The sequence below is a fragment of the Hyperolius riggenbachi genome, chromosome 3 (assembly GCF_040937935.1).
Source record: "Hyperolius riggenbachi isolate aHypRig1 chromosome 3, aHypRig1.pri, whole genome shotgun sequence".
NCBI classification, from domain to species: domain Eukaryota; kingdom Metazoa; phylum Chordata; class Amphibia; order Anura; family Hyperoliidae; genus Hyperolius; species Hyperolius riggenbachi.
The window spans coordinates 253,939,240-253,953,094 of record NC_090648.1 but is presented as its reverse complement, the minus strand read 5'-3'; the positions used below and the strand labels follow the sequence as shown (position 1 = coordinate 253,953,094).

At 43.0% G+C, this 13,855-nt stretch overlaps 1 protein-coding gene across 2 annotated transcripts in view; it reads right to left on the bottom strand.

Moving 5' to 3' along the window:
* The window catches only part of SEMA3E (semaphorin 3E), a 246,534-nt gene extending 244,451 nt beyond the window's left edge, over positions 1–2,083 (bottom strand). For both annotated transcript variants that reach the window (XM_068272670.1, XM_068272671.1), the window contains exon 1: positions 1,541–2,083. In XM_068272670.1, the coding sequence (XP_068128771.1) occupies positions 1,541–1,643 (103 nt within the window). In that variant the 5' untranslated portion in view covers positions 1,644–2,083. The remainder of the gene's footprint in view (positions 1–1,540) is intronic.
* Positions 2,084–13,855: the final 11,772 nt, after the last annotated feature.

Here is a 13,855-nt window from a genome sequence, read left to right as displayed (position 1 = left end):
GGATTAGCTGCGTGCTTGATTCAGATGTGTAATTCAGACACTATTGCAGACAAAGAGATCAGCAGAAAAGCCAGGAAACTGTTATTACTTAGTAGGGACCAAATATGGAAGCCTCACTTTAAGTTCCATTTAAGGGCTCTGCCTATAACACATGCGACCATGGTTCCAACCTAGGCTCTTCCTTTTTAGTAAGCTAGCACCTATTCAGTAAGGAGTCCTTGGGCAAGAAACCCTATCACTGCTATTGCCTGCTGAGCATGCCCTAGTGGCTTCAGTTCAAGCGCTTTAAGTCCACCAGGAGTAAAGTGCTATATAAATGTTATTTGTCTTGTCAAGAGTTGATAATAACTGATTAAATAACAAAACTTTTTAAATAAAAAGAGCATTTTGATACATTGAAATAAATTATGACCTATAAAACATCCCACATACATGAAAGAATAATTACAGCTTGGTAAAACTATTATACTGACACCTCTTTGGGAACTGGACCATGATGAGTAAACGCAACTCAAATTCCCACAAAAAATTCTAATATAGACATTAATGAAAAATAAAAAGTTGCAAAAAAAATAAAATATAAAAAACACCCCCACCTTTGAAACACATAAGCTGCTGAAATGCCTGCCAGATATTCTCCATCTCCAGCTAGAAGTCATGCTAACCTTTCCTAAATTACAGATGAATGAACTACTCTAGTTGTAAAAAGAGTTAAAAAACAACCACAATGGTGCATGTCAGTCCTCCAGTCCTCCAGTGAAGACAACAGACCAAGGTAAAACAAGCAGCTGGATTTGACTGAATGGTTTGTTTCCCATTTTATGGCCAGGTGTTCTTCTCTCTCTGTCACAAAACATAAAAGATGCCAGTGTTTTGTTTGAGCTGCTTGTAATCCTGTTAGCCTCCCAGCTACAGGCTGCACATCACAGACTTCTGACCTCTTAAAGCACCCTGAGAGGCATATGGGTATCTGTAATTTCAGCAGTTTATTTCCTCCCATTACTAGCTTCAGTAAAGTAATTACATACAAAATGCAAACGGTAAGTCTTAGTAATGACATACAAAATGCAGACAGCAAGTCTTCTTTTTCCCCACCTAGGAGAAGTGATGGCTATTGCTATCAGAACGGTCTAACGTCATATTTCATAATCACAAAGACTTAGGTGCTTACTGTACCTGATATGCGCAGTGCCCCAGGATGTCCCTGCTTAGTTTTATGGCTATGTACAAGTACAAAAATTCTGTATCCCTGCATAATATTTTACACTATATATAATGCCTCAGCATAGATAGATAGATAGATAGATAGATAGATAGATAGATAGATAGATAGATAGATATGGATCTATAAACACAAGACACAAGTAAGGATCCAAGTAGAGATGAAACAAGTTATTACGGTACAGAAGGTTGTTATAAAAATTATTTACAAACAGCAATATAAATTTAACACAGTTACACTGCAGTAATATAGACAATAATATAATATAATATAATATAATGCAATGACTACACCTTTGTTAGCCAGTGCCAGCCTTACCTTTGTGAGACAGTCGAAGCCTTGGCTGTCTTGTGTCTATTGCCAGACATATACAAATATGAAGTCCAAGCAAAAGTATATCTTTATTCAGGTAAAGTGCCATACTGTTCAAAGTCAGCTCTAAGTAGTTCTCCTCTGTATAGACTTCTTCTTCTCTGCTGGAGTTTAGGGAGCAGCTATCTTCTCAGTGGTTCCAATATTTCCCCGAGGACTCCCCTCTGCCTTGTACACATTTCCTATTTGTCATGCTTCATTACAATGTATAGCACAGAGTGGTCTCTTGCCATGACTTTTATTTACACACTGCCATGTCATTCCTAAGACCTTGCCCAGCGCTGTGCTGTTTCCTAGTCCTGAGCTCAGTATTACCAGCAGCAGGCAGTCAGCAAACCCAGCTGAAAACACACCATAGCAATAAAACTCCTCCTTGCTGTTACAGGCAGTTAGGAAATATCTTCCTTGCTAAGACTTGCCACACGGTTACTTTTAATTCACCTTTCACCCTTCATAATTAGAAGCAAAATGTAATTTTTTCTAAGTGAGTCGTCAGATCTTAGCAGCAGGGATGCTGGGCTGTCAGCTGTGCTCTCTAGCAAGAGATCAGTGAAGGATGAGGAAGAGGACTTGGCTACACAATTGCCAGGCAACTCCTACTCTCTGCACAGTAGCTATTTGTGTCATTGCTCAAGTGCCATTTTTTTGTGATGTGCTTTTTCATGTCTCTGATCTGAAAAGACTGCTTTTATGTATGAATGGGAGGGAATTCAAAACATGTGGCTGTCATATTATACAGCAGTAAGGTATCTTACGAGTTTGATTTGCATACCAAAAAGGAGAGAAAGAGAAGGATTGTATGTTTAGTTAAGAGAAACTCAATGTATGCATCCTGCTTCTAATAAGATTAGTAGATTGATTTTCATTGCAAATATAAAGACACTGCATGCTTAAAATATTATTATTTTTATAGTTTGGAGGAGCACCAGGGTGAAAATGGGATTCACTTAAAAAGGGTGCCTGGAAAAAAGGGCATTTTATAAAGCTGAGATTTTTCTCAGCTGTAAATTGGCACCAGATATAGCCGAGATTTTTTCATTTTTTAGTTATAAAATGGCGCTGGATATAGCCCAGAAAAGTGATATAGCCGAGAAAAGTGATATAGCCAAGGAAACTGATAAAGTTGAGAAAAGTGATTACTATGACCTAACTTCTCCGTACTCTCACACAGAACCCTCCCCTAGTGCTGCCTAACCCTAAAGGTGCGTACACACATGCGACTATAGTCGTTTGTAACGATCGTTCCCCGATCTTTACCAACGACGATCGTTACAAAAAACGAACCAACGACTATTAAGGCAAACGACGAACGAGGCAAATCGCTACAAAACAAAGTTCTGTCTTGGCGGATTTTTACCACCGACGATCGTTAGCAAAAGTGGCACATCGTTGGAAACGATCGTTCGTACCAGGCTGGACATGCGCATTTCACTTTTTCTCCAAGGAACTTTACAATTTTATGCGCAGGCGCATTAAGTGCTTTTACGTGGTGTAACGTTCGTTCTAACGATGTGATCGTTACATACTTTTTACAACTAACTTTACTTCGGTCGTTCTTTCGTCAATTAAAAGATCGTTCGTCGTTGACAACGAACGATCGTTGTCGCATGTGTGTACGTAGCATAAGACTCCCCTGGCAGGCGTACCTCTAAATTTGCCATAGGGAGATTTGGGCGCCAGGTAAAGCCGATAAACGATAAATGTCTCATCCTGCTCCTGCACAAGTCCCAGTGGCGTAAATTACTATTCCCCCTCCAGGTTGCCATGAATAGTGGGAAAAGATGTGATTCGGCTTCCAGCTATTGCCGGCAGCCAAATTACAGTGTTTTTGTTGTAATTTGTGCTCCATCTTTTGACGACGCACAAATTACTCACTGAGCGCCGCTGTAGTCATAATTCCTATTACGGCCTATGGTGGCTCTGGCTGTGCCCAAATCTCCTGTGCTGTTTTTACAGCACTCACCTGGCAATGCCTAACCCCAAGCCCCCTAGTCATGCCTAACCCAAAGATCCTCCCTGGTGGTGCCTAACCCCCCTAAACTGCCTTTTCAACCTCTCCCTCCACATGACCCTGTTTATGATTTACACTGCCTTGTACAAAAAATAGATGGCACTGTACCTTTGTACTTGTCCAAGCCCTATCCCATAGAGTCAATCCATACCATGCACTGATGAGGACCAAGAAGTCTGAAACAGGTTGCATGTATGTTGGATTGGTGTAGCTCTGTAAAATATATTAGCTACAGGCTCACTATACACCAATGGTTCTGTATGTGCCTGCGCAGTAAAGCCCGGAGGACGTCCGATGATGTCAGCGCGCCCGCGTGGGACGCAGAAGAGCCCTTCCTTGGAGCGCAGAAGAGCCCGACCTGGCAGCCGGCCTGGCCAGGTCGGGTCGGCCACCGAAGACGACCGAAAGCCTCTGGAGCGGCGGCGAGGGCACCTCCTGCCTGCCACGGGCTGGAGGAAGCCCCAGGTAAGTGGATATGGATTTTTATTTTTTTAAACGTTTCCCTGAACCTTCCCTTTAAGGGCATAAAGAGATGATTTGCATACTTGGAGTGATGCATCGTGCGAAACCACAGTTGCTCACCTACAGCTGAATTATTGCAAATACCTTCTGTTTTAAGAATTCAGAATTACATTGTACAGGGAAACATTCCCTTATGTTTGAAAGCTTAGGAACTGTAGTAGATTTGACTGCCCAAGCTCACAATCAAGTCTAGTGCTAGATATCCATACAGTGCAGGAGACAATAGGAGTGGCAATATGAGGACCATCTGCAAGGGCTGATAAGCCACTCTGATGATAAAAGATTCTGTCTTTCATTTTAAGTACCTGCTTGAGATACTGACATGTCACTGGCAGAACAATATGCTTTGATTACTACTAGCAGGATTAACATGTCCTTTCCAGGCCAGTACTTGCCCTGTATATCTATCTATGCAAAATCTGCAGCAACCACGCTCTAATAACAGCCATTTACATTTTAAGCTGATGTCAGCTTTCCTATACATTCCTAGTTTTCAAATCTTTTGCAGAGTATTCAGGATTCATGACACAGGAGTTTATCTCTCTCTAAATGATTCATCAAGGGATGTGGGAGTAGCTGTGCTTTGTCTGAATCCTGCTACTGAAACCCAAGATCACTTCACTGTTCTATCCAGTCCACATATGAGTCACTCACACTTCTGGCATTCATAGTGAACATAATACATCTCTGTTAGTGGTCCTGATGGAATTTAAGCCAAACCAGGGAATATTTTTGCATGTTATAAATCTCTGTGCACATAGACAGCTTGATTATTCAGAAAAGATCAGGTCCAAATCCATGATGCAATTTGTGCAACAACTTTTTTTACACTGAACAATCGCTTTTGTGATATCGTGCAACATTAATAAAAGAATGCTTACCGACCTGGTACCACCTGCAGTGATTGTTCATATTGAATGACCATCATGTCAGATCACTGGACGAGCAGTTGTTGCGATCGCCATAGACTCCTTTATCACATTAAAAAACACAAAATCCAGGCTCCTCACCTCGAGCTAGGACATTTAAACACTTGCAGATTTAATAGGGAGGTGCTGGAAGGGGTGTGGCAAGCAAAACAGCAAAGTCAAAATGAACATCCGCACACTCATGCAAATCCTCATGCAAATCCATTCACAAAAATCATGCAGCAATCAATGCCGTCCCTACAGCTAAGTCAAAAGCTTGGATCTTTTTTCAAGGTAGCCAGGCATAGCTGCCTCCAGTATAGGGTAGCCCATATAGTTGCCACCAATATAGGTTAGATAGGTAGGTGCCCCAGTTCAGGTTAGATAGGTAGGTGCCTTCAGTATAGGTTAGATAGGTAGGTGCCTCGAGTAAAGGTTAGATAGTTAGGTGCCTCCAGTATAGATTAGATAGGTAGGTGCCCCCAGTATAGGTTAGATAGATATGTGCCTCTAGTATAGGTTAGATAGGTAGGTGCCTCCAGTATAGGTTAGGTAGGTAAGTTCCCCCAGTATAGGTTAGATAGGTAGGTGCCCTGAGTATAGGTTAGATAGGTAGGTTCCCCCCATATAGGTTAGATAGGTAGGTGCCTCGAGTATAGGCAAAGCGGCGAGGAAGCGGGCATAGCGTAGTTACAAACTTACCTTCCGTGATCCCCGCACACAGCCTCCAGCTTCTTTCTACTTTCTCCCCTGGCATCCATCGCATTGGTAACAGTTCCTCCTGTGATGACGTGCGGTTACATCATCACAGGATGACACGTAACCTACACTTGTTACAAAGTTATAGGTAGCCAGTTGCCACCAATATAGATTAGATAGGTAGGTGCTAGTGTTGGGCGAACACCTGGATGTTCAGGTTCGGGAAAGTTCGCCGAACATGACCGCGATGTTCGGCATGTTCGGGCCGAACCCCGAACTCCCCGAACATCCCGCTTTTGGGGGCCCTATGGGGTCGCAGGCATAAGGGGGGAGCATGCTCCGATCGCGGGGGGGGGGGGGTCAGAAATTCCCCCCACCCCCTCCGCTAGCGCTCCCCCCTCTGCCCGCTTCCCCATACAAAAGTTTAAGGAAAGTACCGGTGGTAGTGGATGGCCTGGCAGTGGCACTGTGGAGTGAGGAGGAGGAGTCCGGAGAGTGACGCGTTGAGGGAGGCCGGGCAGCGGGCGGTTCAGCGGTAATACCCTTGTGGTACTTCCGCCCTTTCTCTGACCTCACGCCCGCTGCCCGGCCTCCCTCAACGCGTCACTCTCCGGACTCCTCCTCCTCACTCCACAGTGCCACTGCCAGGCCATCCACTACCACCGGTACTTTCCTTAAACTTTTGTATGGGGAAGCGGGCAGAGGGGGGAGCGCTAGCGGAGGGGGTGGGGGGAATTTCCGCCCCCCCCCCCCGCGATCGGGGCATGCTCCCCCCTTATGCCTGCTACCCCATAGGGGGGCCGTATTCGGCCGAACAGGGGCCCTGTTCGGCCAGGTTCGGCCAGGAATTGAGCCGTTCGGGCGAACGCGAACAGTTTGGCCGAACACCACCAGGTGTTCGGCCGAACTCGAACATCACCCGAACAGGGTGATGTTCTGCAGAACCCGAACAGTGGCGAACACTGTTCGCCCAACACTAGTAGGTGCTCCAGTACATGTTCGATAGGTAGGTGGCCCCAGTATAGGTTAGATAGGTAGGTGCCCGCAGTATAGGTTAGATAGGTAGGTGCCCCAGAATAGGTTAGATAGGTAGGTGCCCCCTGTATAGGTTAGATAGGTTGGTACCCACAGTATAGGTTAGATAGGTAGGTGCCCCGAGTATAGGTTAGATAGGTGCCCACAGCATAGGTTAGACAGGTAGGTTCCACCAGTAGGTTAGATAGGTAGATTTCCCCAGTATAGTTAGATAGGTAGGTGCCTCCAGTATAGGTTAGATAGTTAGGTTTCCCCAAATAGGTTAGATAAGTAGGTGCCCCAAGTAAAGGTTAGATAGGTAGGTGCCCCATTAGAGGTTAGATAGGTAGGTTCCCCCAATATAGGTTAGATAGGTAGGTGCCCCGAATATAGGCACCGCAGCAGGGAGGGAGCGGGCATAGCAAAGAAGAAGCTGGAGGCTGCGCATGGGGATTGCAGAAGGTGAGTTTGTATCTGAGCTGTGGCTCTTCCTGCCGCTCCACCTAGCGCCCCCCCTCATACCACTCAATTTGGCGCCCTGGGCAATTGCACTATTTGAGACTAGAAAGGGCCCTGGAGACGGGCCCCCTACTGACCACAGGCCTTGGTCCATGCCCGAGTGCCTGAATGGTCAGTCTACCCCTGTCCTAAATAGATGTGCATTCAATCAATTTAGAAGCAGGGGATACATAACTGATGTTTGTAGGCTCAAACTAGGGTTTAGACAGTAGCAGAGTTTCATTTATTGTCTGAGCAAGGAAGAAAGAAATGTTAGTAGAATGAGAATAACAGTTTAGGAAAACCGAGGATCAGGGTGAGAGGAAATGGGGTCAGAAGACCATCATTTATACACAAAAAAAGTTAATGTTTGAATAGGGAAATAAAGTATGTTAAGGAGGAAGGAGATGTATGTTTAGTGTAGAAAAATACATCCCTCGGTTCTGGCAGAACTTCTTTTTATGATTGTAATTCCACTGCAGTAGATTGGTGGTGGAAACTGCACCAAGTATTCCAATTTGGAACCTTGATTTCCAAGTTGGATATCACAAACTGGTAACTGCTGCAAAAATTCCAACTAGGTTTTTTTTTTTGCAGATTTTCTGAATTTGCTGCAAAGCCTCCAAACATGCCATGGTCACCAAAATTGCTATGCAGGTCAGGCACACTGAAACTGCAAACATCAGCATATATTATTTTTTTACATTGTATTTTTTTTTCTGAAAACAGCAGTTACATTTTGGAAGTCCTGTGTGGAATTCCAGGAGTTTTATCTCATTAGAATCCTTTAAAATGGAATAGATTTTTTTTTCCTATGTCCACAGTTTAAACTTTTATAACTTAAAGCGGATCCAAACCAAACATCTTTTTAATTCAAAATATTTAGTTGCACCACTCTGACACATACAAAGTATAAATAAACACTCCTTCAAACCTATGAGCATTTCAGTGCATGCTTTTCACCTTTCTCTTTTCTTAACTAGGGTTATACAGGTGGCAGCCATTACTTCTGAGCTTAGTAGGAGGTTTTAGATCACGAGTGTGTTTGTCATCAGCTACCCTCCCTCACAGGGGCATCATCTATGTGAAATCTCACACAAGTCGAGATCATGATGTGACATCATCAGTAGCAGCCTGTGTTTTGTTTTTGCTTTTTATCTCCTCCACCAGTCTGCCGGATTCTGTCCCGGCAATATCAAAGGAAGAGAGGGGTTCCTCCAATAAATGTAAAATATTTTATATTTGTCATCATGCAGCTTAAAAAAGGCTGCTATTTATTATTATAAGTTAGAAAACAGATTTTATTTCTGAAATCTTATATTTTTTAATTTGGGTCCACTTTAAAGTGAAAGTACACATTTTCCTTCTCCCAAGCACTATTAACCTTTTCCCCAATGCAGCCCACATTTCTTTTGGTATTTGGATTCCACTAGTCTTCTTAAAATGAGGGAGAAAACCACACACAATATTGCAGAACAATTAAACCCCTGATTGTCTTGGATTAAGTGGGTGCTTAACCACTTGCCGACCGCACACTCATAACGTGCGTCGGCAAAGTGGCAGCTGCAGGACCAGCGACGCAGTACTGCGTCGCCAGCTGCAGCCTAATTAATCAGGAAGCAGCAGCTCGTACGAGCGGCTGCTTCCTGTCAAATCACGGCGGGGGGCTCCGTGAATAGCCTGCGGGCCGCCGATGGCGGCTCGCAGGCTAGATGTAAACACAAGCGGAAATAATCCGCTTTGTTTACACTTGTACGGCGCTGCTGCGCAGCAGCGCCGTAAGGCAGATCGGCGATCCCCGGCCAATCAGCGGCCGGGGATCGCCGCCATGTGACAGGGGACGTCCTGTCACTGGCTGCACAGGACGGTAGCGTCCTGTGCAGCCCGGATCTCCAGGGGAGGCAGCAGGTAGGAGAGGGAGGGGGGAATTTCGCCGCGGAGGGGGGCTTTGAGGTGCCCCCCCCGCCACCCACAGCAGGCAGGAGAGATCAGACCCCCCCAGCACATCATCCCCATAGGGGGGAAAAAAGGGGGGCAATCTGATCTCCCTGCCTGCACCCTGATCTGTGCTGGGGGCTGCAGAGCCCACCCAGCACAGATCAATCAAACCAGCGCTGGTCCTTAAGGGGGGGTAAAGGGTGGGTCCTCAAGTGGTTAATAGGGACGAGCAAGAACAAAATAGCAAAAAGTGAAACTGTCCAGTAGGGTGCGGAGGGAGTGGTTTCGAGCTCTGTATGTAAGGGTTAACTTACCTTGGCTGTGGCCTTTCTTCTGATGCGTTCCACGCTGCTCTCCTTCACAGAGGATGTTCCAGTTTAGAAGGCAAAATCATTCTCACTCATCTATAGTGGTTAAAAACAAAAAACCCTTCAGAACACAAATGACATGTATATGGAACTAATGGTAGAAGTCCAGCACCTGGATTACAGCACCTACTGACTTTTATAGATTATGTGGGCTACTTCAGGGATACGTCAGAAGCACATATGTTTAACCACTTAAGCCCGAAGGGTTGAAATTTTTTTACATCCGAGCAACTTTCACCTCCCATTCATTTGCCAATAACTTTATCACTACTCATCACTATGAATTGATCTATATCTTGTTTTTTCCGCCACCAATTAGGCTTTCTGTGGGTGGTACATTTTGCTAAGAGGCACTTTACTGTAAATGCATTTTAACAGGAAGAATAAGAAAAAAACTGAAAAAATTCATTATTTCTCAGTTTTCAGCCATTATAGTTTTAAAATAATACATGCCTCCATAATTAAAACTCACGTATTGTATTTGCCCATATGCCCCGGGTATTACACCATTAAAATTATGTCCCTATCACAATGTATGGCGACAATATTTTATTTGGAAATAAAGGTGTATTTTTTCCGTTTTGCGTCCATCACTATTTAGAAGCCCATAATTTATTAAATCATATTGATATACTCCTTTGACATACATATTTAAAAAGTTCAGACCCTTAGGTAACTATTTATGTTTTTTTTTTTTTTTATTATTGTATTTTTTTTTTTTAATTTAAACTTGTATGTGGGTATTTTTTGGTGTGGGAGGTAAACAGGGTTTTTTTAATGTATTTAAATATATTTATTTAATACCAAGTGTGTTTTGGGTGTAATTTGCTATTTGGCCACAAGATGGCCAGAATCAAAAAGTCCTGGGAGCGATCGATCTCGCTCTCAGGCAGAAGAAAGGAGACCAGAGCTCAGAAAAGCCGCAGCGTCTGAAGAGACGCTGTCGGCTTTTCTCCGGGGGGGGGGTCCGATCAGCGAAAGGGATCTATAATCCCTTTCACTGATCGGTGGGCTAGCGGCCAGCAGCAGGGGCGCGCACGGGGGGGCTCGCGGGAGCGCGCGCGACCCGCGGGAGTGCGCGCAGCCCAACTGGACGAAAATTTTCGTCCAGTTGGGCTTAAGTGGTTAAGCAATACTGTGGGGGAAGGCTTATTCTGTACTTAGGTTTCTAGGTAGAGTTTTCAAAAAAATGCTACAAGGTTTAGATTCTTACATGGCAATGGCCAAATGCAGAGAGAGATGTACCTGAAAGGCCAAATGCAGAAAGAGAAGCACCTGTATTAGATACCTCTTACATTGCTTTGGTAGAGTTTCAATGATTCTGTTTTCTGACGCTCTCCATTAACTTCAAAGTAGCAGTAATGCTGAGTCAGCAGAGGCAAAGAAGTGAATAGCTGTCAAGCTCTTTAGTTTGTGCAAGGATTGTAGTAAGAGAGGGGTCTGCTGTAACCATTCTGTATACTATATTTAAAGAATCACTATCACAAAAAAAATGTAAAATTTAAAAATACACATGTTATCATATTTTACAAGGTGCATTGCTCCCATATTAAATGCCATTACAATTACTTTTCTCCTACGTTGCTGCCACTTACAGTATTAAAACATCTGACAGAACTTACAGTTTTTGGATTAGTTCATCTCCTCAAAGCCGATTCTCAGGATTTACTTTATTTCTTTCATAAGCACTTCCTGAAAAGCCTGTAACCAAAGATACAGCTGGACTAAACTACTGTCATTCAACAAGTGTTTCCAAAAATAAAGGAAAACCTAAGAATGCCCATGAGAAGATGGACTAACCCCACAGCTGTCAGTTCTGTCATTTAGTACTTACTAAGTGCTGTAAGTGGCAGGAACATAGGACAAAAATAATTTGCAGTGCATGTTACTCTGGGACACATGTACATTTTATATGTATGCATACACATGTATTTTATATTTAGCAATTTTTTTGCAATAGTGCTCCTTAAACCCTGTGCATAGGTTAACCAAGTGATGTTCTTCAACAGATTTCATGATGATACTTTTAATAAATGTCTGTACCTTTTTTTTTTTTTCTTCTTCTTTTCATAGAACTGAATCACATAACACTATTTTTTTCAGCAAAAGGTGAATGTGTGTGAATGAACCATTGTCTCCTCTGTACCCATGAGTATTGGGACATCGACGTAGCAGTGCAGCAGAGTACTTGCTGCTGCCTCCTGAGGATTTTCTAGTTGCTAGTAATGAGCAATATGTATGCCAAATACAATATAACTTACAAGAGGCAGAATGGAAAATCCTCTGGGAAATAGGTTTAATTATACCAGGGGTTGTGGTACATGTTTTAACTAGCTATGGCTGCCAAATAAGCAGTTTTAATTGCTATAACCATCTGTTTTCCTGACTGTTCTTATTTGCACAATTGGACCGGCCCATAATTAGGCTATGCAAATGATCTTTATTATCTAGTAGTGCTTATTTTTTCCTTAAAGCAGACCTGAACTTTTTACCATTTAGCTGCATGCTTAGTTACCTGACCTCTCTGTGCCAGCTGTTTGTGCAGATAAATTACACTTTTAATCTTGGTAGCTCACCTTCAGCAGAAGGAATTTAAGGTTTCATCAACCCTGGTTCCCTTACCCTTATCCCACCCATCTCCCTGTCCCCAACAACCACTACTACATCACTCTGCATTGGTTCTACTATCAGGAAGTGTGAGCAGTTAATGGGACCAACCAGGGACCACCCCCTATAATTATTTTTGGATTATTATTATTATTTGTTGTTTTGATAGATCAGTCCTGTTTTAAAACCCTAAAACTGGGGGGTTAGCAGTGGACTTACCTCCCCGATGTAGACACAAGATGCAATTGTTTTTTTCAACAAAACAATTTATTTATATACTCCAGACAAGTGCAACATGTTTGGCGGCATATCCCACTTCATCAAGCTATAATGAGGAGTGCACAACTCATGCAATCTAGTAGAAAGCTTATACTCCTCATTATAGCCTGATGAAGTGGGATATGCCCACGAAACGTGTTGCACTTGTCTGGAGTATGTAAATACATTGTTTTTGTTTAAAAAACCAACAGCATATTGTGTCTACCTCAGGGAGGTAAGTCCACAGCTAACCCTAAAGTTTTAAAGTTTTTATCTCTCTTTTACACTACTGGCGCCTCTGTACAACTGTACCATTACCGTATCCACGCCTGGTGGAGGGGATTTGGCCCCTTTTTCTGATCTACAGATAGCGACTTCTTATTCCTGAGTGGGGACAGGTCTAATACTCCCTACCTGCCTATACAGTGGTTGCCTGGATGGTAACCCAGACTTGTGAGTATAATATTATATACTTACCCTTTCATTCCCACATTTCCAGTACTACACTATATTGGGCTCTTGGTGTCTCCCTTCTATTCATTATCTGTTTTAAAACACAGTTCCACTAACAATCTTTAACCTATTTTGGTTCCTGGACGTAGTTTGTACGTCCAGGAACCATGCGCGTGACCGCGCGCTCCCGCGACCGATCGTGCGCGTGCACGCGCACTCCCGGCCACGGATTCGGTAACCAAGGAATCAATGTATCGGGCTATGGAGCCCGATCACTGATTCCTCTCCCCCGCTAAAAAAGCGACAGCTTCTCTCGGAAGCTGTGCTTTTTCTGGCTGTCTCCTTCCCGATGCGTCACTGTAAGCGCGTGCTACGCTTAGAGTGACGTCATGTAAACAAACTCATGGCCGTCATCTTGTGGCCAAAAAGTAATACTACACCTGAAAAAAAAAAAAAAGAATTAACACACATTTACATTATAAATCTATTGTTTACCTCCCACCCTCTCAAAAGTACCCAAATAAAATGTTTACTATAAAAAAAAACCATTACAATAAAAAAAAAACATGTAAATATTTACCTAAGGGTCTAAACTTTTTAAATATCAATGTAAAGATGAAATATTTCTATATTTTTTTTATTTTAAACTTGTAAATAGTGATAGATGCAAAATGGAAAAAATGCACCTTTATTTCCAAATAAAATATTGTCGCCATACATTGTGATAGGGACATAATTTTAACGGTGTAATAACCGGGACATATGGGCAAATACAATACGTGAGTTTTAATTATGCAGGCATGTATTATTTTAAAACTATAATGGCTGAAAACAGAGAAATAATGAATTTTTCCATTTTTTTCTTATTCTTCCTGTTAAAATGCATTTACAGTAAAGTGGCTCTTAGCAAAATGTACCCCCCAAAGAAAGCCTAATTGGTGGCGGAAAAAACAAGATATAGATCAGTGCATTGTGATAAGTATTG